Source organism: Garra rufa, chromosome 15 (genome assembly GCF_049309525.1).
Source record: "Garra rufa chromosome 15, GarRuf1.0, whole genome shotgun sequence".
Taxonomy (NCBI): domain Eukaryota; kingdom Metazoa; phylum Chordata; class Actinopteri; order Cypriniformes; family Cyprinidae; genus Garra; species Garra rufa.
Genome location: NC_133375.1, coordinates 33,328,194 through 33,353,034, shown reverse-complemented (window position 1 = coordinate 33,353,034; position 24,841 = coordinate 33,328,194). Strand labels below are relative to the sequence as shown.

General features: G+C 37.3%; 1 protein-coding gene across 2 annotated transcripts in view; it reads right to left on the bottom strand.

The window, feature by feature from the left end:
- kcnn1b (potassium intermediate/small conductance calcium-activated channel, subfamily N, member 1b) overlaps nt 1-23,990 on the bottom strand; it is a 58,482-nt gene extending 34,492 nt beyond the window's left edge. The window contains exons 1-4 of one of the 2 annotated variants that reach the window (XM_073818961.1): nt 23,223-23,990; nt 8,650-9,102; nt 2,169-2,264; nt 381-799 (exon numbers count right to left, since the gene is read on the bottom strand). In XM_073818961.1, coding sequence (XP_073675062.1) covers nt 381-799; nt 2,169-2,264; nt 8,650-9,102; nt 23,223-23,990 — 1,736 coding nt within the window. Of the gene's footprint in view, nt 1-380; nt 800-2,168; nt 2,265-8,649; nt 9,103-23,222 lie in introns of those variants that run through there. The other variant, XM_073818962.1, reaches the window with a different exon arrangement.
- Between the last annotated feature and the right edge of the window lie 851 nt (nt 23,991-24,841).

Here is a 24,841-nt window from a genome sequence, read left to right as displayed (position 1 = left end):
GTATATATTTTTTTTTTTTAGAAAAAGACTACGGCTAGAGCCCTTTGAAACTTAACTTTGGACCTTCAACCCACTGACTGAAATCCACTATATGGAGAAAAATCCTAAAATGTTTTCTTTAAAAACCTTTCTTTTCGACTGAAGAAAGAAAGCCATGAACATCTTGGATAACATAGGGGTAAGTAAAAGATCAGGAAATTTTAATTCTGCAGTGAACTAATCCTTTAACAAATGGAAAACTATTGTAAAGGGTTACCAAAAGAAAAGAAAGTTATATAGGTTTGGATCAACATGAGAGCTGAGTTCATTTTTGGGTGGAATATTCCTTTAATACTCCAGGTACAAACAGTGTTTCTTAAGAAATCAAAGGTTTATCTCACCTCTCACAGACATGCACAGTCCAGGCAGCAATGATCCATGATGATATGCTGAAAACCAGCAGGACTGTGCCTGGGCAGATAGTCATCAAAGTCTTCATGACAAAGCGTGTGTTAAAGTTGATCTTATTGAGGGCTCCGATACTGCGTGACGAGGCGTCCGTAAAGAGCTTACTGTGCAGGAGCATGACCCGGCCGATCAGATACAGCCGCAGGAACATGGGGATGGAGAGGATGATGTCCACGTCTGCATCCGCCACAGACGGGGTGTAGGTGAAAGCCAGGCGGGCCGTCCAGGTGAAGACGTACTGACCTGGAATGGGGTGGATGGCACACACCAGCAGCTCCAAAACGATGAAGAGGATACGCTCGTACGTCATGGCTATCCGCCAGTCGTCTGCTCCATTGTCCACCATGAAGAGCTAAACGTTGGACAGAAACAAGAAATTTTAAGGCATTGAATGGTCCTATATATGTAGTCCTGAAAAGTTAAACTGCTCGCTGTTCTTCATAAAAACCTTTCAGGTCTCAAAAATTCTTTGGTTTGTCGACATTGTGTATTTGAATCCTTTCCAACAAAAAAATACTTTGAGATCCATCTTTTCACACTGAGGACCACTGAGGGACTCATATGCAACTATTACAGAAGGTTCAAATGTTTCTTGTAAGGTTTCTTATTTTGCCTAAATATCATATTTTAATTTTTCATTTAGTACTGCCCTTCAGAAGCTACAGAAGATACTTACATGCTTCCCAGAAGACAAAATAAGTTCACTTTACCCTGATCTTTAAATCCAAAATCCCCTGGCTCTTAATGCATTGGTGTTTTCTTCTGAAGCATTAGTGAGCGTTTGAACTTTCTGTAATAGTTGCATATGGGTCCCTCAGTTGTCCTAAGTGTAAAAAAGATGCATCTCACAATCATAAAGTCATTGTTGGAAAGGGTTCAAATACACAAAGATGTTGAAAAACCAAAAAATTTATGGGACCTGAAGGATTTTTCTGAAGAACAGCAGGTAGTTTAACTGTTCAGGACAAACAAGGGACTCATGAACAACTATCATTAAACAAACAAACAAACAAAAAAACACCGGTGGATCATTCAGGTAACAACACAGAATTAAGAATAAAGCATATGTCAACTTTTGAGTCATTTTTGTAAATTCAACTATTATTTTCTCTTGTGGACTATACGTAAACATCCTTCAAAATGTGAAATATCTTATTCAGGTAGTACGAAATAAGTGTATGATCCCTCTTATTTTCGTAAAATAATTAACATTTTGCAGATTCTGCAAGTTGTATGTAAACTTCTGACCTTAACTGTGCCTATATATATATATGATGTCTCATTATGACTATAATGTGGATTTATTCTCTTGTTTTATTGATTGTAATGTACACAATCTGCAATCAGGAATAAAGGTTTTTTAATTGTTTATCCATTCAGTAATTTGACCATCATCTGATGTTCCAAGTCATTAAATAATGCTCACAAAGCAACTGATTGACAGGCCTGTATTAAATTACATCTATTAGCCATAAGCCCCACTTGTAATACCATCATTAATCAAAATCAGTGTCTTCTCTATAAAGACCTCTTAATGGATAGGTAAAAAAGCAGAGACACCAAATGCAGATCTCAGGCAACAAAAAGCCAGGAGAAATTTTCGTTCTGCTGCTACTATAAGTCATTAGGAATTGGCATAAGTGCTTCCTCTGTAATCTTTTAGGCTCCTGTCTCAATCTCTACTCTTGTTTATGGCTTCCAAGGCTGAGTCGGCTACTTACCTGAATCTCTCGTGCGTGGTACATAATGATCAGACAGAGGAGAATTACAGTGGAGAGGCTAATAAGGCATTTCAGTGCAAATGAATATGAGGATTCCTGTAGAGACATTGAAAAAACAAGAAGAAGAACAACAACATTAGTTTACATTTTTATGTTCTTGCAGCTTAGCTGTTTTTTGTGAATATGATTCCCAGAGAACATACATAATAAGAAAACAATAAAACATACATATTTCCGGCACTGTATGTTGCTTTGGATAAAAGTGTCGTCCACAATGTAAATATATATTAGTAAATATATTTATAAGGGATATACAAAAACAATTTATGTGTGTGAGAGACTTGTACATGTGCTAGATGAAGCATAAAGCAGCTTGTGGAGTTTTAACTTTGTAGGGTTCATTAATTTTTATTTCCGATGCATGAAAGCTATCTTTAACCACCCTTTTTTTCCCGTAAGAGCGGGCGCAGCCATTGTAAATTTTATGGTTTCCATCTGCGTCCAGCTATTTTTAGCAGTACAAAACAGCTAGTTATGCTGATTTTTATTGCAGATTGGTGCGTCTTACCATATTATTTTAATGTATTATCTTAATTATGAACACACTGGTTTGTAGTGCAAACAGTTTTACCATTTGCTGCCCGTTGTTATTCTTCTCGTTATTTCCCTATAGCGGCTAATGAACCAGAAGTCTCACCCATAGGCTTACTTCGGTGTTGAAGAATAAGATGGATAGAGAGTTACAGTTTTTAGCAATTAGTATTAGCAATTTCAAGTTATGGATTCTTCCAAGAATTACATTTTTGGAATACAAGTACTTGATTTAAGAGTAAAAAAAGATCTGTGTGGGTCTGACACACAGTCCTACTTTCAAACCAGATTTGAAGCATTTTTTTAAATGTTGCTAAGCTGATCAGAAGAAGTTGCCACAAGACTACAACAGTTTAGCAGATCACTTACAAAAATTATTAATGATGTTTTTCTAGCGTACTGATTACCATTTGTATAACCACAGTTTTACTACAAATACCATGGTTAAACCATGATAATTGTGTAGCAAAAACATGATTAATACCATGGTAACCATGTTTTTTTGGTTTTATTTGTAGTAAAACCATGCTTAATTTTCATAGCTAAATAGTCAAGCATGTAAACTCACATTCTTGTTGAAGCAGTAGGTTTTTGTAACAACTTAGTCTTTTAACCCCTTAGCATTCCAACGTTCCATCCGCAGAACGTTTTGCAAATGTTTGACAGAAATGCTAAGGTGTTAAAGTACTTTAACACCTTAAAAAGGTAAAGAAAGAGATGGTTCTTTAAACAACCTTTGATGGTTCTTTGTGGAACCAAAAATGGTTCTTTTATGGCATCGTTATGAAGAAACTATTAAAGCACCTTTATTTTTAAGAGTGTAAGGTGAACTGGCAGGCCTTAAGCTCCAACTGAAAAGTGCCTAAAATCCCTCTATAACCAGATGACAGACCTGGCCAGGTTTACATCTTAAACCCTGGGTATTAAGAATTGCATGGCATAAAACTTCCTAAAGACCTGCGTCTTTGTTCTCTCCACTTTAGCCCTGATGCCTTTGAGGCTTTTAGTAGACCACAGCTACTGAAAGAACTTAGAAACAATGTAAAAACTGCAAAAAATGGCTTATTTAAGTATTTTTGTCTTGTTTCTAGTCAAAATATCTAAAAATAGACAAGCAAAATGACATAAGATATTTAATCTTGTTTTATGCAAAATGCACTTAATTTATTTTTCCACCTGGAAAATAGTAAAATAATCTGCCAGTGCGGTAAGTAAAATATATTCTTAACTCAAGAGTATCTTACTTACCCCACTGGCAGATATCTTATTTCATTTTGCTAGTAAATGCATCTTAATTTAAGAATTTGTAAATACTTTGACTAGAAACAAGACAAAAACACAGAGTAAAATAAGCCTTTTTTTTGCAGTGAACATGCCAACGCTTGTCATGATGCCGCAGCCATTAAAGTAGTTTTTCAGAGCGGATTTCACACGATATCCAGGGATTTTAGACTCTTTGTGGGGAAAATCAATGGTACAGAATTTGGTTTGAGCCTGTTTATATCCAGTTCTTTCAGCAGCTGTAATCATCGTATTAGTATTTTATTTTCTGAGTTGTGTATTCGGAGTTGTGTTGTGTAAAAATAGTCCAAAATATAAGGGGCTAAGGAGCTAAGGGGTTAAATAGCGCAAATATTAATGGGTTTTCTACTTCATATTTCAGTAGGAGACATCATTTATGTTATATTAAGCCATACAATGTCATAATACCCAAGGTTCCCTTTAACCTGGTCTGTTTGGTATAGATGGATTTTGGTCAATCTAGAAGTTTGAAGCTAGACCAGGGGTATCCAATCCTGTTCCTGGAGATCTACCTTCCTGTTCAGCGATCAAACACAACTCAACCAGATAAATAAAGGGGTCCTATTATGCTCTTTTAAAGTCTTTATTTTGTTTTGGGGGTGCACTAGAACATGCTCTCATGCTTGGTGGTTTGAAATTTTTTTTCACATAATTTACAATAACTTTCTTCCCAGGCTGGCACAAATGGCTTGATAATTTCCGTGTTTGATGAAGGTCTGCCTTCCGAAAAACGAAATGTGTTGTGATTGGTTAGCAGTCCCACTGCATTGCAATTGGCGAACAGCTTAGACAGCGTTTCAGTCCTGCCATGCCCCTTCCCAAAGTAGCAAGTTCCGTGTACAATTGTGCGAGCTAGATTAAAGTGTTCCTTAGGCTGATGATACACTGGGCAACTTTTTGAGCAATTTAATCGAGCAACTTTTTTTGAGCAATATTGCTTGGGCACTTTCCCACTGAGAATGGGTAACAAATTTCTGTTTGAAAAATTTAGATCAGTCGTCTCACCTGGCTGCCCTTTAATGGCAACATTTGCCAAAGTTGCCTGGCAACATTGTTTAAAAAGCTGCCCAGTGTATCATCAGCATTACATTTTAAATATGGATATTTTTCTTACAAAAACTCTTTGGATCACTAGAAGAGGCTTTTACTGACCCCTCCGGAGCCATGTGAGGCACTTTTTATTATGGATCGATTTGTTTTGGACTGATGGAAAGAAACACTTGTCTATACTGTTCAGTGTATGCCGTTCTAAAGCTTGGGAGTGCCAGGATTATTTTTAATATAACTCCGATTGCATTCATCTGAAAGAAGGAAGTCATATACACCTAGGATGCATGGAGCCAGCTCCAGCATAAGGCTAGTGAAGCTATCTGCACTGTATGATGAATAAATAGCGCACCACACACTGCACACGTCTATGGCGTTGCTCCGTAACGGCAACCGATGATCATCAATCTAGTCAATGCTTTTGTTTACATCAGCCACTTGCTCCACATGTGTTTCGACCCTCTATACTGCACACGTCAACAGCGCGGCTCCACCACAGCTACCGGAGCAGTTCGCGAGCACTTTAGTCAATGCTCGCATTTATACGAGCCACCCTGCGGCTCGCTGAAGCATCCCAGAAGTGGCTGTCCATGCTACATCACTAAAGTTAGGCGAATCCTCCACCTCGTCCCTCCCCACCCGCCAACGATTCAAATTTCCGTAGGCGGGATTTATTTGAATGATATCCTAATAGACCGCGACATCATAGCATCCGGAAAACAAACGCTGTAGTCCAAAGGAGCCGTTCGTTGTAGTTCTTGGAAAGGGATTTTTAAAAAACTAAATATCTCCCTTTGGAGTGGACTTTGAGAACTGTAACTTTGTAGATGTTTTTTTATGCCCAAACATACACACCACACACTGGCTAAAATTCAAAAAGTGAAAAGGCATAATAGGACCCTTTTAAGATCTTCAGGAAGTTGTATTTGACCAAGACTGGAACTGAACTCTGCAGGTAGGTACTGTAGACCTCTAGGAACAGAACTGAGCTAGTCTTAAACCAGCTGTGGAGGCTGTGATTTTTTTCAGAAGGGAAACATAGCTTATATTACTAACCAATTCCAACAGATGTAGCTAATACTGATTTTACAACACAAAGTAAATCCATATATACAGTATTGACTTTTTCCCCTCACACACAACCCTGACTAGAAGAGGAACTAACAACAATCATGTCTTTCTGTTTCTGTCCCTCAATCTTAGCTCTTGTTCTTTCTCTCTGGATGACAATCCTCATTATGAGATCAGTGCAATTGGAGCTCATTAAACCTGTCTGACTCTGCTGATACACTGGAACATGATGTGCTGGCTAAGGCATCAAACTATGCTTTAGGGGAAGGTAAAAAAAGAAAGCTCCACTCCAGGGATTGTCTAACTAACTTCAGGGCCAGAGTTTCACTTAGGCCAAAAGAATCAACAAACAGATTTACTGTAGTACCATATGAGAATGACAGCTTGCAGGCAATGATTTTAAAGGTCAAACCAACTACTGTAAGACCAGCAAACCAATAACAAAATTTTTGCGCTGACCGATGGCCTACTGTCTCGTGACAAGATGTCGTTAGTGATAATATACTATCATCATCTTTACTTTATGGCAAAAACGGCATTTTTAAAGGTACAGCTCTAAGTGCTCTTTCCATAGCTTTGCCCTTTAAGGTCTCTAAAATAACTAAGTAAGGAAATAATTAAGGGTAAGGCCTATTAGCTCATTCACATCCTTTTTTAAAAAAAAAAAAGCTATATACCTTGTGATAAAAGTGTGAAAATACTTATATATAAAAAATTACAAATGATGTAATTATCAAGAGCATGCTATGAAGATTTTATTGATTGATGCTCTTTGATGCTTCTATCCATTAAGGAAGTGCGCACAAAGTAGCCAATGCCATTGATGAATTTATCCTTTAGTGTCTTTAAACGGTCATAAATAGATCACTTGCAGACTTCAATATGCTGCAGCTTTTAATTACATGGTATGAATCAAATACTAAGGATGAAATTAAATGTATAAAGTTAACCTAGCAGAGGTTAACATATGATACATCACTGCCCTGTTGAAGAAGACTATGTACAGCAATCCTATTTTTACAAGACAATGGGTTTTCTTGGAGAAGCAGGTTAAACTTCTTAAAGGAATATTTCACCCAAAAATGAAAATACCATCATTAATTACTCACCCTCATGACATTCTTTTATTCATCTGCAGAACACAAATTAAGAGTTTTTTGATGAAATCCCAGCGCTTTCTGACACTGCATAGACAGCAATGCAACTGAAACATTCAAGGGCCATAAAGGTAGTAAGAAAAATGACTTTATTCAACAATTTCTTCTCTTCCGTGTCAGTCATGATACTCTTGTCAAAGACTGACAAAAGAAACTGTTGAATGAAGTCATTATTTTTGTTTTCTTTGTGAGCAAAAAGTATTCTCGTAACTTCATAATATTATGGTTGAACCACTGATCACATGGACTATTATAATGATGTTTTGACTACCTTTCTGGGCCTAGTAGTTGCATTGCTGTCTTTGCAGGTCAGAAAGCTCTCGGATTTCATCAAAAATATCTTAATATGTTTTCCAAAGATGAACAAAGGACTTAGAGGTTTGAAATGTCACTTCAAAGCAAAAAAAAAAAAAAAAAAAAAAAAATGTGTTTACGTTTTGATTGTTGTTTTAGTATTATTTTTATACAATTACAGTATGTATTAATACAAACATCTATTTTTATATTTTCAATTTGCTTTAAGTTGTAGCATTTTGTTAATCACATTTGAAATATCTATTATTTCATGCTGACAGGTGTAACCCTCTGATTTCACATTTTAGTTACACAATTAGTTGCCAAGGAAATATTTATCATTTTCATTTAAGCTTTTAGCTAATAGTATTATTCCTAGCTTCCCCCTGATTTCCATTGTATGGCCAAAAATACATTTTAAATACTAAAACATCAACTAAATATCAGCATCTTCAGCAGGAGGAAATTAACGCAGGTTTGGAACAACATGAAGGTGAGTAAATTATGACACAGTGTTGGTTTCTGGGTGTACTATCTCTTTAAGTGTCCAGAAAACTCTTTGAGGCCATTCAAAACTCAAAAATGTGACTCTGGACCACGAAACCAGTCATAAGTAGCAAGGGTATATTTGTAGCAATAGCCAACAATACATTGTATGGGTCAAATAATTTTTTAACGCTAACAATCATTAGGATATTAGGTAAAGATCCTGTTCCATGAAGATATTTTGTGAATTTCCTACCATAAATATATTAAAACTTAATTTCTGATTAGTAATATACATGGCTAAGAACTTCATTTGGAAAACTTTAAAGGCGATTCTCTCAATATTTAGATTTTTTGTGCACTCAGATTCCAGATTTTCTAATAGTTGTATCTCGGCCAAATATTGTCCTATCCTAACAAACCATACATCAATAGAAAGCTTATTTATTCTTTCAGAATAAATCTCAGTTTCATAGAATTGATCCTTATGACTGGTTTTGTGGTCGAGGGTCACACATATCAGTTTCATTTACCTTTGTATAAACTCCCCAGGAGAGTTCCGTCTCCGTCACCATGACAACAATCCCAAACATTCCAAAAATCAGGGCGTAGTCACTAAGGCGCTTGCGTTTCTCGAACAGCGCCCTCCGGTGTCCGAGCTTATAGCCAATGTCCTTGTTCTTCTTATGCGGAGCGCTGCATGGTCTTTGCCTGACCAGGTTCTCGCTGGACTGCTTACTAGGGTCTTCCCCGTTCCCTTTGGAGACCACCACCTCCAGGCCGGAAGTGTGCAGGGTCTGCAAAGGCTGTGTCTCAGAGTCCAGCTCTGCTAGGTTCCTCCGGGACGCCCCCAGACTGCCGAGTGGTCTGACTATGCCCCCATTGTACTTGCAGCTGTTCATGGCTATCTGAGGATACTGTGGGCCGCCGTGGGACAGGGAAGGCCGCGATCCAGCATGGCTCAGCCTGTTGGCATCCGCATTCACCTGCCAGAAATGAGAAGATATTTTATAGATTTTATCAGTGTCTTTTGTGTGAGCTTGTGTGCTGGCTGAGGAGGAGAGCACGGCCGGATCGCAACAATGGTATCATACTGATTTAATGGACATTTCTTTAGAAAATTACATTATAAATGCCAGTATCTATCGCATTCATAATGCATGTGGGAGGAGCACCGTCTACTGTCTGGGACTACTGAAAATTCTTTCGGTTGTGTGAAATCAACTGTTTATTTTAAGAAAAATGTAACAGGTTAATTTATATAAAAGAATCACATAAAGAAAAACTAAAAAATTTTAAAATGTGAAATATACACTATCAGACTTTCAACCTCAAGTTCATTAAAACAATCAATTAAAAACCCCTTTCACCGTTGACACTGCACTCATGAATGCTAAAACGCCACCACAAAAAAGTAAGATTTTTAATGTTGCTTAAACTCTCTAAGAGTGGTGCACTGCTGGATATACCGGGGTAAACCATTCCACAGTCTAGGAGCAGCGGCAGCAAATGAGCGGTCTCCTCTTGTTTTCCGATACGTCCGCAGGACTACTAAAAGACTCAATGACTCCTAATGTAACATTCTTTCTGATTTTTTCACCTGGATCAGATCAGCTATATATGATGGTGCTGTACCATGAAAGACTTTAAAAACAAATAATACTATCTTAAAAAATCAATCCTATAGAAACCGGAGGCCAGTGTAACTCTCTTAAAACAGGAGTGCCTGTCAAGATGTTTCCTTTGCTCACAAAGCCTGCATTTACTTGATCCAAAGTACAAAAACAATAAAATTTTGACATATTTTTACTATTGTATTTTGAAATGTAATTTATTCCTGTAATCAAAGCTAAATTTTCAGCATCATTACTCCAGTCTTCAGTGTTACATGATCCTTCAGAAATCATTCTAATATGCTGATTTGCTGTTCAAATACATTTATTAAACATTTATTATCATTCTTCTTATTATTATTATGATTATTATTATTATTATTATTATTATCAATATTTTAAAAGGTGGAGTACATTTTTTCAGGATTCTTTAATGAATAGTAAGATCCAAAGATCAACATTTATTTGAAATAAAAAAAATGTTTTGTTACATTATTCCCTGGTTTCACAGACATGGCTTAAGGCTAGTTCTAGACTAAAATGTAAGCCTGAGCTGTTTCAACTGACAGAAACTTACCCTGACTGATCTTAAAATATACTAGCACCTTTGTTGTGTCTCAAGATGCATACCAGTAATGTTTTTTTTCTAAGGCATGTTTATAAAAATTACCTTAAATGTCTTAATTGAACTATGGCCTAATCCTGGCTTAGGCTAAAGCCTGTCTATGAAACCAGGCCTATACACTATACCATGTAAATCCTAGAGTCAGTATATATATATATATATATATATATATATATATATATATATATATATAATAGCAATGATGCTAAAAATTTTCTGCTTTGAAATCACAGGAATAAATTACATTTAAAAAAATATTCAAACAGAAAACAGTTCTTTTAAATAGTAAAAATATTTCTAAATTGTACTTTTTTGCTGTACTTTGGATCAAATAAATACAGGCTCAGTGAGCAGAAGAGACTTCTTGAAAAAAAAGTATTTAAAAAAGTAAATCACTGAACTTTTTTAATAAAAAACAGCTGATGGCCAGTATATAATATCATTTTGATAGAAACTAATCCTAAAAACTAAACCCTTTTGAACTTCCTATTCATCTACATGAACCTGAATAGAATATATAGTTTTTACAAAAAATATTAAGCAGGACAACTATATTTAACAATAATCATAATAAGTTTCTTTAGCACCAAATCAGGATATTACAAAGAAGACTGGCGGAATGAAAAATTCAGCTTTGTCATCGCAGAAATAAATTACATTATCATTACATTACAACATTAACATTATCAATGAACCTTAGGAAAATATTGAAATGACTTAAAGAAAAAAGAAATCTGTAAAAATAAAAAAGCTGTAACCTTGAAAGCATGGGAACCTGCAAGGTTTCTTTACAGCGTTTGGAAATTAGTGAATATTTCACCTAATTCTATTACAGATTAGTAAATGCAGCAAAATACTTGCGATAATGCTTAAGAAGATGATACAAAAAAGCTCAATCTCACATTATTAAATGATCTCAGAATTGAATTTTTTATTCTGAATTTACACTGTTCTAATTTTCGTGGCAATAAGGATCAGTTTCTGTTATCTAGCTGCTGCTGCTGCTGGGCTGACACAATGCCAACTCATTTGCAGAGACCTACTTCTGTAATGTCATTTTCTGATAGGCAGCGCACAACGTAGACCCACATTTCTAACCGACTAGAGAGACACCGATGGATTGGAAGTGAGAGTAACGACAGCTGCTTTGAAAATAGTACTGAATACATATACAAACATATCTAACACACTGCTGATTAGGCATAGGTAACCAAAGCTAGTTCCTGTCACAAACCTGGTTTTGCTGATTTAGCTGAACCTTCGTAAAGACCACGTTACATCCAAAATCACTGGTTGAACCGTCATCCTCCTCAGCATAATTGACAGTTTCATTGCTTTTGTTTGAAAAAATCTGTTTCTCCATATTACGGCACTGCTGTAGTGACTATATCTATGCAGACACTGCTACTAGACGCTGATGCTTAAAACTGAGGTTACAAGTACCATTCAGGACTAGAAAAATAAGCATTTAGGTCCCCCAAATGTAAATTTCTACCAAGGCCCCTCATGTGAGACAGTTCTCATGGAGTCTTTAACATGGCTTTCTGCTGACATGGCAACAAAGAATATATATTCTGTCCAGCTTTTTGTTTGCCTAACTTTTTATGTTTGTTTTCCACAAACAGGCTGTGGGAACTTGTCCAAAAGTACATTCTTGTACTCTCTGTACCCTTTTAGGAACACGTTGAATATTTAATTTAGTATACTGTAATACACACTACAATACTACATATTTCTATTAGGCCTGATTTTTTTTTAATAAAGTCTTATTTATAAAAAATAACATTCTACACACTACAATAAAATCTACATTCGTTACACTTGCATATATTTTGTTACTTAAAAGGATAGTCCACCCAAAAATGAAAATTCTCTCATTAATTACTCACTCTCATCTCGTTTCAAAAACCGTCAGACCTTTGTTCATTTTCGGAACACAAATTAAGATATTTTTGAGGAAATCCGAGAGCTTTCTGACCCTGCATAGACAGCAACATAACTGACACGTTCAAGACCTAGAGAGGTAGTAAGGACATTGTTAAAATAGTCCATGTGACATCAGTGGTTCAACCTTAAAGGATTAGTTCACTTCCAGAACAAAAATTTACAGATAATTTACTCACCGCTTTGCCATCCAAGATGTTCATGTCTTTCTTCAGTCGTGAAGAAATTATGTTTCTTGAGGAAAACATTTCAGGAATTATCTCCATATATTGGACTTCAATGGTGCCCCCAAGTTTCAACGTACAAAATGCAGTTTAAATGCAGCTTCAAAAGGCTTTGAACAATCCCAGCCGAGAAAGAAGGGTCTCATCTAGTGAAACAATCAGTCATTTTTTAAAACAAATTGACGATTTATATACTTTTTAACCTCAAATGCTCATCTTGTCTCGTCTCTGTGTTGAACATGCGTAGTCTGTGTAATCCGGGTCACAGTTAGGGTATGTTGAAAAACTCCTATCTCGTTTTCATCTTCAACTTCAAAGTCATCGAAACATCGCTCTTTTAACTTTTTTTTTTGTAAAGGGCGTTTGCTCTTCTTTGCACGTTCACTTTGTAAACACTGGGTTAGGACTTCTGCAGCAATGTAGGACGATTTTGAAGTTGGGGAAGAAAATGAGAAAATTTGTTTTTTCGACATACCCTAACTGTCTTGAAACGGACAAAAAGTTCACACAGACATAGACAAGACAAGCATTTGAGGTTAGAAAGTACATAAATAGTGAATTTGTTTAGAAAATGACAGATCGTTTCGCTGGATAAGACCCTTCTTCCTCAGCTGGGATAGTTTAGAGCCATTTGAAGCTGCATTTAGGCCATGTTCACACTTGGTGTCTTTTTTTTTTAACTGCCAGTGTCTGCCAGCGTCTTACAACCCTATAGAGTAAACAAAAAAGTCCTGAGCGCTTTTTTAAACGCCACTTTTCTGAAGAAAACGCCCTACGTCAAGTGGATTTTTGACAGCTGACCAATCACAAGCGAGTAGCCAGACCTGTCGTTTCCATAACAACAAGAACAACAAGAAAAAACAGGAAAGGTGCCATCAGCTAGACTTTTATTTTATTGTTGTGAACCGACATTCACCTCGCTAACCGCTAACTTAAAAACCAACGCGCAGCAGCGATTGGCTTCTTGAGCGTTTTCGGGCATCTCTTTTTCGAGTCCCGGCTCGCAGACCTTTCCCGATCCCATCCCCCCTCTCTCTCCCACTTTGCTTCCTGTTTAAATACTGTCCTATCAAATAAAAGGCAAAAATGTCAAAAAAGAAAAGAGCCAGCTTCCTCTTTTCTCGACATTTCTGCACCACACATAGGCTACTGTTGCAGCTGTTGTTATAGCAACAAAAAGACGCCCTCTGCTGCAACGCTGGCAAATTTTTTTTTGTAACTAAAAAAGCGCCCTTGTCAACTTTTTCTTGTCAAAAAAGACGGCAAGTGTGAACATAGCCTTAAACTGCATTTTGGAAGTTCAAACTCGGGGGCACCATTGAAGTCCATTATATAAAGAGAAATCCTGAAATGTTTTCCTCAAGAAGCATAATTTCTTATCGACTGAAGAAATAAAGACATGAACATCTTGGATGACAAGGGGGTGAGTAAACTATCTGTAAATTTTTGTTCTGAAAGTTAACTACTTTAAGTCTTTGTCGTAGTACTCTTGTGAACGCCTGTCGAAGACTGACAAAGATGAAAAGAAATTGGTGAATAAAAACGTTATTTTTGTTTTCTTTGCACCCAAAAAGTATTCTTGTAGCTTCATAAAATTAAGGTTGAACCACTGATATCACATGAACTATTTTAACAATCTCCTTAATACCTTTCTGGGCCTTGAACATGTCAGTTGCAGGGTCAGAAAGCTTTCGAATTTCATCAAAAATATCTTCATTTGTGTTCCGAAGGTGAACGAAGGTATTATGGATTTGGAACGTCATGAAGATGAGTAATTAATAACAGAATTGTCATTTTTGGGTGAACTAAACCTTTAAAAGTCTATTTGGTTTAATAAAAAGCTGAAAGAATTCCTACATTATGGCAAAATTGTATGAATTTGTTAAAAAAAATACAACATAAAAAACGCACAATATAAAATAAACCCAAACCTAAATGTAATAAAACCCAACACCTAAACCTAACCATTACTGTAACATTTTCATACTAAAATCTTAACTTCAATATACAATGTCATCATATTGTACAATTTTTTTTAGATTTGTAATGAAAGTGTGTTGCTAAAAGCAAACATGCCGAAGTATTAAACACTAAGGTCCAAAAACATTCACGATAACTATATTAGTATCCACACCAATGCAATAACGTTCTGTTTACAAGAAGCACACACTGCAGTTATGTCATCTGCCACTTTAAAAGCTCAAGGATGGTTTCTGAATAGCTGTCAATAACTTTTATTGTTCATCAGCTGAAAAAAAGTTTATAAAGCAGTTCCAATGAAATTATTCCTCTGTGCTGTTATTGCTAAAATATAGTTGGTGGTGTGAACTCAGACCTTTACTGTAAAACACACAAACTTTGGAGCACATTTGGAGAACTTCTCATTTAACAGATGTCTCTGAAATACTGTAGGCTATTTTAGCTTAGAGAAATATATCAATTGTCCTTGTACCACTTATGTGTACCTATGCTACTTTAAAATACAATGGAGTAATAGACATAATAAAACAGACCCAGAGGTTCAGAACTGTTTTCCAACAAGCAGCGACTGTCTCTCTGATGAAAGAGCTCCAGGGATCAATTGCAATACATAGCAAAGCTCCTGTCAAAACTTCCACTCTTTCCAAGGCCAGCATGGTCTGCCAGTTGCCAAATGAGCTCTTTTTTTCTATCAATGTCTAGAGAGAGCCAGTAGTCAATTGTGTTATTAGTCTTCCTGGAACTGTTAAAAGGGAACAATATACTAAAATCTGTTCCAAAAAAAAAATAACATTGAATATTGACATTATCCTGAGGTTTCTCCTAAATTTATTCCTGTGACGGTAAAGCTGAATCTTCTGCAGCCTTTATTCCAGTCTTCAGTATCACGTGATTCTTCAGAAATTATTCTAATATGCTGACTTGCTGCTTAATAACTTAACCTGGACCATAAAACTGGTCTTAAGGGTAATTTTTTTGAAAGTGAGATTTATACATTATCTAAAAAGGTTAAATAAAAAAAGCTTTCCACTGATGTTTGGTTTTAGGATAGGACAATATTTGGTTGAGATACATTTATTTGAAAATCTGGAATCTGAGGGTGCCAAAAAACCTAAATATTGAGAAAATCGTCTTTAACATTGTCCATTGAAATTCTTAGCAATGCATATTACTAATCAAAAATTAAGTTTTGATATATTTACAGTAGGAAATTTACAAACTATCTTCATGGAACATTACTTAATATCGTAATGATTTTTGGCATGAAAGAAAAATCGATTATATTTACCCATACTACTTAAAAGGAGCTATTACTTAAAATTACAGATAATTTACTCACTCCCTTTTCATTCAATATGTTCACGTCTTTCTTTCTTCAGTCGTAAAGAATTTTTTTTTTTTTTAACATTTCAGGTATTCTCTATATAGTGGACTTCTATGGTGCCCGTGAGTTTGAACTTCCAAAATGCAGTTTGAATGCAGCTTCAAAGGCCTCTAAATGATCCCAGCTGAGGAAGAAAGGTCTTATCTAGTGAAAGGATTGGCTCACTTTCTCCTCCACCTTCAAAATTGAACTACATTGCTGCAGAAGTACAGACTAACGTAAACGTGCAAAGAAGATCAAATGCCCTTTACAAAAAAAGGTAAAACAGCAATGTAGGATGATTTTGAAGCTGTAGGAGAAAATAAGATGGGAATTTTTCGACATACTCTGACTGTCTTGAACTGGAATACACAGAATACACACAAAGCTAGACAAGAAGAGCCTTTGAGGTTAAAAGGTTTATAAATTGTTTTTTTTAGAAAATAACCAATCGTTTGCTAGATAAGACCCTTCTTCCTTGGCTGGGATTGTTTAGAGCCCTCTGAAGCTGCATTTAAACTGCATTTTGGAAGTTGAAACTCGGGGCACCATAGAAGTCCACCATATGGGCAGAAATGCTGAAATGTTTTCCTCAAAAAAACATAATTTCTTTACAACTGAAGAAAGAAAGACATGAACATCTTGGATGAGAGGGGGTGAGTAAATTATCTGTAAATGTGGTCCAGGGTTACATATAGAAATATATGTTAAATATGTTTTTTTGGAACAATGTAAAGGTCTTTTCTGTCACTTTTGATCAATTTCAAAAAGTAGAACAAACATAAAATATTACTGACCCCTATATATATAGTCCAAATGTTCTAAGCTGTTCTCATTTTTCAAAAATATAAATACAGTACATAGAGAAATCCCTGACTTAGTATCTTGGCAAATCTCAGCACAGTTAGTGACATTGATCTATTCTGAAACTCCAGAGGAGGCACATTGATTACTGCATTTTTAAGCAAAAGTCTCCATTTGCTCTCTATTTAATCACATTGCTGTCAAGAGAAAGAATTGGGTTATTACAGAGATCTCATTTGTGATTTTTCTTTCCAGTGGGATGCACCACTATCTAACTTCCAACATAAATGGCAGCACAGCTGCTGTAACAACAAAGAGGCACAAAGCTGGAAATTCTTTGCGTGACCTTGAAGAGTCCGTTAAAACACACAGCTGCACGCTCCGAGAGCAATTTTATGCCGATTTGGGATACGTCTACAAAACCGATCGTACATCAGTCACAAAAACAACATCTGCTCATCTCCATTTTGATGCAACAGGCTGAGAATGTACCACGTTGCAATGGCGTTTTCATTGTCTCAGCCTCACAATTTCACATTTCGCTAATTTTCCGTATTAACCAATATTCTCTCCTGTGCGTGTCAAAGCTGAAGGGCCCTTAGACTTCACCCTCCCCTGCTCCTTCATTCCCCTCTCTGCAAGCTTTGGTCCGTACAAATCCAATTTAGCAAATCTATTTTGACATTGAATTTGCACTCATTCAGATGTGGCATCGGACTCTCTGTTCCTCAGGTCTCTTTCTGTAATGAAATGTCTGCAGCAGACCTGAGAGCTGATTACAGATCCCGCTATTCAAGAATATCTTTTCTAACTGCTCTCCACTATCAAAATGTGATCTTTACAACCAGACATCTTCCCTCGTCTCGTGTTGCATAAATTTGCACCACCTCAAGGCCTGTATGATGTAAGAGACAAAATAAGAAAAACATTTGTATATCATTTGTTTCAGCCGTCGTGATTTTTATGTAGATTGAACCATGATAACTGGAGAAGGCTATCAGTTAGCATCTCAATGCCTGTTGCCTGGCTGACGTAGAATCATAAACGATTTGCAATTAGAAATCTGCACTGTTTGCTCATGGGAACCACAGAACTTTTTGAATGTCATGTTATAAATCATTCTGAAAAATATTAAGGCCTAAATTTCACATATATGACCCTGGACCACAAAAAACAGTCTCAAGAAGCACAGGTATATTTGTAGCAATAGCCAAAAATACACTGTATGGGTCAAAATTATTGATATTTCTTTTATGCCAAAAATCATTAGGATATTTGAACAACTTTAAAGGTGATTTTCTCAATATTTCGATTTTTTTTTTGCACCCTCAGATTCAAGATTTTCAAATAGTTGTCTCTCGGCCAATTGTTATCCTATCCTAACAAATCATACATCAATGGAAAGCTTATTTATTCATTAATTTAGTTAAGCTTATTTAGTTTTGTGATCCAGGGTCACATATGTACTGGTATTTGAATGGTATTATACAATTAGATTGAAACAAGTTGAATTTATAAGATAAAATAAAAAAATGTATTTGATGATAAAATAAACATTGTTATTGTGCGTTTAAAAACATTCTGTTTATTAATACTACTGCATAATCCAAACTGATGGAAATTCTATATATCTTACTCTTCAACATCAAAGTAATCCTATGGGTTCATTAGCCGATAGGGAAATAACAAAAAGAGTAACAACGTGCAGTAAACGGCACAACTGTTCGCACTAAACCAACGTGTTCATAATTAAGATAATACATTAAAATAATACAGTAAGACATACCAATTTGGAATATCAAGCAGCAAAACAAGCTGTTTTGTACAGCTACAAATAGCTGGACGTTAAATGAGACAGGAAGCCAGACTAGGGATGTGCACGAGTACTCGATTAATCGATTACTCAAACCCATCAGCGACGATCGAGCATGAAAATGACGATCGATTGACTCTAAAAAATTTGCGGGGCTTCAGTTGCCGTTGTTTTAAAGTAACGGGAGAAGCACATCCACTACTTTATCATTGGCACGTAGTTCAAGCTCACATGCATTTTGTGTAGATAAATACAATTTGTAATATAACATTTACATATTTATGTATCTAGGCTATGTGATTAATTTTATATACAATGCGTCATGTAGAAAAAGTGCTTCAGCTTCACCTCATGCTGTTATTTCTTTTAAATATTTACTGTATACCTGTGACGCAAACGCCCTGCCCCTTGCTTAAACTCCACCCCCGATTAATCGAGTACTCGTTTCTCAAACCTGTGGATTAATCGAAATGAAATATGATCAGAAATGCCCATCCCTAAGCCAGACCTATAAAATTTACAAATAGCCGAAACTGCTCTTATGGCAAAAATTAGGTTAATATGCAATTCAAATAAACAAATATTAAATTTAGGCCTAAATATTTAACTAATGAGTGTAGACTTGCAGTGCTGATGGCATCACACAAACACCCAGTCCCAAACACAAGCAACTTTCCTGAGATGTAATAACAGAAAAAGGCCCATTCTGCCATCCCAAAACTTCGGTGTGCAACTCATCCCGCTACAGTAATACAGACATAAATGATAACTGCCCATTACATAAAAAAATGTAGCTTCTAGGCAGCAAGCAATGGCCTAGGAACAACTTAGTAACCAATTAGCAATAACCTAACAATGCTGTTGAAACAAGGAATACTGGGAGAATTGTTCAGCCAACTTCAGTATCATGAAAAGTAGCGAATAAACTGTTTCACATGCAAAACAGTTTCCCGCATTATAGATTAAAACGACTGCATTTACATCCTCAAGCAATTGACTTTATAACATCATTTTCATCGTTTCCCAAGTGAAATTTAGTGTGCTATCACACAAATAACTGCAGGGGCTCTCTTGGGCCTAAGGACAACAAGAACAAAAGCAGCAGAATCAAGAACACTGTATCCGAATCATAGTCTTTGGTAACACTTTATTTTACAGTGTCCTTGTTGCATGTTATGTACTTACTTTAGTGATAACAGTAAATTCTTAGTTACTGTTGCTATGTCCAACAAACAATGCTGCTCCCACACTTCACATCACGTTCTCGTGCAGTGGAAAATACATAGCGGAGCAAAGAGGAAACTGACAACACGCTGACAGACAAGACAAAGCAGGTTACTTCTGGTATGAAACAAGGTCTCAGCTTTAAAATTTTGTCATTTTGTAAAAAATTTAAATAACGTTTAGTGGTTTCTTAATGTGTTGTGACATCGCTGAATCGGCTCTGTTCACAAGGCATGTGAACTGATCGTCTTTTCATATTTACAGCATGAAATATACATGAATGACCACTCAACATATTTTATTTCAACCGCAGAAAGACGTCAATACACAGTTTTTCAAGCTTAAGTCCACCAAAGTTATTCTACTCTCCTGTCTAATTTGTTTGTCGGACAAAATGGTGGATTGGGCGTCACGATTGGTCAGATCGCCTGTCAATCAAGCTGTAAAAGGGTCAATTACAAGCTAACTATCCACCTTTTTTCTCAACGTGGAAGTAAGCCTATGGGTGAGACTTCCGGTTCATTATCCGCTATAAGGAAACAATGAGAAGAATAACAACGTGCAGTAAATGGTAAAATGGTTTGCAATACAAACCAGTGTGTTCATAATTAAGATAGTACATTAAAATAACATAGTAAGACACACCAATTTGCAATATCAAGCAGAAAAACAAGCTGTTTTGTACAGACAAAAATAGCTGGACAAGGATGAGACTGGAAGCCAGACCCACAAAATTTAGAAATGGCTGTGCCCATTCTTACAGGAAGAAAAAGGTGGATCAACCAACCCTATTCCTAATTCCCTATTCCTAGTTGTTGTAAATTAATATCACTTAGTACCTAAATGTATAATTGCACTGCATCAAGGGCAACTTAAAGTTTAACTCAGTTTTTTTTTTGTTAGTTGTTATCACACTACAAAAAACAAGAGAATGATCAGGTATTTAAAAATAGATGGATAAATCGGTTTTAACTGGTAGTATGTATGGAATGTATGAGTATGTTAGTTTCAGAACATTTTCTTTTATTAAAGGAATAGTTCACCCCAAAAAAATAAAAATTTGCTGAGAATTTACTCACTCTCAGGCCATCAAAGATGATGATGAGTTTATGTTGCATGATGATATTTTTTAGCATCACGTCAATTAATCACCAATGGATCCTCTGCAGTAAATGGGTGCCGTCAGAATGAAAGTCCAAACAGCTGATATAAACACAATCCACAAGTAATCCACACGACTCCAGTCCATCAATCAACATCTTGTGAAGTGAAAAGCTGCACATTTGTAATAAACAAATCCATCATAATGGCATCTTGACTTTAAACCATAGTTTCTGTCCAAAATACGAAATCATAATTGACCGTAACTCTTTCTCCGGTGGAAAAAATCCACCTGTTGTCTTGTCACATCAAAATGCCTCCAACATATTTGTTTAGAACTGTTTTCGCTCGTAAACTGTGCCTGATGCATATTTCTCTCTTGATTCAGACAAGACTTTTTCACTAGAAGAAGCGTTATTATGGATTATGCACTTGGAAATTCTACATGGAATTAAAATAAATGTTAAAATGAGGTGGATATGCAATTCAAATGAACAAATATTAAATTTAGGCCTAAATATTTTAATAATGAGTGTGGAGCTGCCATGCCGATGGCATCACACGAACACCCAGTTCAAAACCATTCACTAGCAAGTTTTCTAAGCTGTAATAAGAAAAAACGGCCCATTTCACTATTATTATTGCTCATACATATCTTTATTCATCCATCCCAAAACTTTTGGTGTGCAACTCATCCCGATACAGTAATACAGACATGAATTATAACTCAAATCAGGCTTACTACATTATTACATGCTTATTATTATGTTATTATGGATTATGCACTTGTATTTTAGCCAAAAGCACTGATTTGAAATTAATAACATTTTAGTGAGTTTGTGTATTTCAAACACACCACTTTTCACTTAGAGTCGTGTGGATTGTTGGGACTTTTTTGGGACTCTAATTCTGACGGCACCCATTCACTGCAGAGAATGCATTGGTGAGCAAGTGATGCAAAGCTATATTACTCCAAACCTGTTTTTTAATAAAGAAGCTTATTTACATCTCGGATGACCTGAGAGTGAATTACATTTTAGCCTTTTTTTTTTCCATGAACCATTCCTTAAATTATCGATACTATCCCAGCAACAGGGTTTGACATAGTCTGACATAGCTCCAGTAGACGCAAACACACATACCGTAGAAATTGCAGAGCCCTCGGCCAGTTTCAGTTCGAATACACACAAAGACAAGAGAGCTCAGCCAATTATACTCTCCACAAATTACCCTTGATTAAGCAGCAGAACGCCAGCTGCAGAGCAACAACACCCGGAGATTCTACACTCTGCCTGCTCGCTCATACTGAACCAGTCATTCCCTCAACATCCACGGCACATCCCAGTGCTTTCAACTCCCTCTCATGCACAATCAAGAAGAAGCCTCACTGTAAACTCTGCGTAAATATTTACATAATTACTACCCCCCATGGAGAGAATTCTGCAGAAATGTGGTTTTCCCTAAAAGAGCGATTAAATGTGTTTTTCAGAGCTCCCAGGGTTGTTTTACTTCCTGTGCATCAAACAATGAATTAAATTACAAATTAATCAAACGCCACAGGTGGAACAATCACTTTTTTTAGCACAAGCACAATGCAGTCAAACACAACAACCAGTCAAGCGGAGAAAGAAACAGAGACTGACGCAAAGAACGGGAAAGACTTATGGGAGATTTCATGGGAAGAGATCGCTGATGGGTTTTACCTCCATCTGCTGTGCATTGTGAACTAAACTGATACTAATGTCTCTCCGTTCTGGCAGTGATGTCTAACCCGTCATGAATAATACAGGCCTGAAGTACATGTTAGTGCCACTCAGGGGGGCTTTCCCTTGGCTTGCACAGGCAGAAAATGGAACAGCGAGGCAGAAACAGGGTCGGCTCTCCCACAAGGAATGAATGACACTGATTTGCCTTTCTGCCTTGCTTTTCTGGCCCCTGGTCCTTTCAGCCGACGAATACTCTGACATGCAAATAGATAAACACATAAATAGATTTCAAGAATAATTCCAAGAAGATAAGAGGTAGGTTAGAAATATTCAAAGCTAGACTACATATGAATGATGCAGGTGTAGGAATGAATGAACGCTTCATAACGCTTACTTACTATTAAACGCCATCATGGGAATCATGGACAGCCTGTTGCAAGCACCCCCGCCTGTTCTTTCTTCCCATGCTTTCGAGGTTAACGCGAATACCAACACCTAGCAACTACAAATCAGCCCTGTGCATCTACACGGCCGATTTTTGATGTTGAAAATGGCAAGCGATTTGAAGCATGACCTCCCAGTATTGCGCTGCCTGCGTAATCGGGCGCATTGATAAAACTGGCCACCTGTTAAGCATAAACTTCACAGAGTGCATGCACAAACGATGCGTATTTCATGCGCACGAAAGAGTCGGTGTATGCAGGCTTACCTTACAGCCTTCGTGTCTGTGTTTATTCTCCTCGAGCCACAGGCGACTGTCAGAAGACAGCGGGCTGCTTTTACTCCGCGGCGAAACGGAGTTCCTGGCTCCCTGGCATCTATCAGGCGTCCACGCACGGGCGTGATGAGCTAGATTCCGCTGCTCGCCTGATCTCAGGCTGTCGTTGTCACGCTGCTGCTGCTGCTGCAGCAAAGACGGCTGCTGGCTTCTCAGCTCCCCGGATCCCCTCACGCAGCAGTTGGGGAGGCTGCTCCTCAGCAGCCGCTGCTGCTGAACCTGTAGCTGGAGGGAAGGTGGAGGGTTGTGATGATGCTGCTGCTGCTGCAACAGCTGTTGATGCTCTTGCAATCCGCAGCTGCACGAACAATGATCTTGTTGGCAATTCGCAGTTTTGGCAGCCCCTCCGACACTCTGTTGCCGACTTAGGGAGGGTTTGGAACAGTCTGCGAGACTTGGGTTGCTCCCTTGGCTTTTGACTGGTGCTTCCTGACTGAAAGGGCTGGGCAGGCTCTCTTGGCTCTGTTTTGGCAAGGGGTTTGCGGTCTGTGTAGGGCCACCCCTGTGCTCCGCGTGTTGGTGGTGGTGATGGTGGTGGTGCTGATGGACGGCTCCCGAGTAGCGATGCTGCATCCCCGCCTCACCTGCGGCGGAGTGCCGCTTTGCGTTGCAATGATCCGGCACCCTTTCGCTGCGCGCAGCCCCGGTGGAGTCAAGAAGGCCCGTTTCATTGGTAGGTTTGACCAAGACAAGCCTCATCACGTCACTATGGAGTTACAGCGAGCCCCGCCTTCATGTGACAGTCCAAGTGTTTATATGAATGAGTATATTAAGAAAAGTGCACAGTACGCGCTTGCGAATTGAGGCGGGTGTGGGGAAAGCAGACGCTCCCCCGAATTAAGGCTTGAAAATCGAAACAAAAGGTTGGAGCTCTTAGCTCAAATACATTTTTCATCTAACGAACAAAAGCTAACAAATAAAAGTTGTGTTCGCCTGAGAGTGTAACCATAGCAACAGCAAGCTGCTCCAGCGATTCCATTGCGGTCAGATTCGGGCGATGTGTGCGTAAAGGGGGAGAAGTACTGTGACTGTTTATCACTTTTAGATTTATAAACACTGAAAACATTAGTGTTTGTTTAAGAATACTTCTAGTTAGCCTAATTATCGACAGATTACAATTTGGACGGAAGCTCGACCGATTACCTCAAAATCTAATTCTTAAATTAATAAATAAAAATCGTCCATCTACTCTGAAGGTGGTAATGGCTTAATGGTGTGGGATCTAGGTTGCTAACACAAACCCTGCAGGTTTGATCCTCGATAAAGGTGATTTAGGAATACTGAAATCACAGTCCTGATCTGGCAACATTATACTCATGGCTTTTATAGGAAGTTGGTCAAGGTGAATTGTTCACGCAGTAAGTTGTTTTGCGTGATATGTATCGGCAACTAAAGGTTGGCCATTTTAATACCATAAAATGAAAACGACAAATTGTAATCAGTTAATAAAGATGGAAATAATAACTGAAGGCATATATAATAATGTGAGCTGATCACATATCCCATCTTAATAGATCACTTTGATGGCCAGGTTGTTATGCATCTCCAAG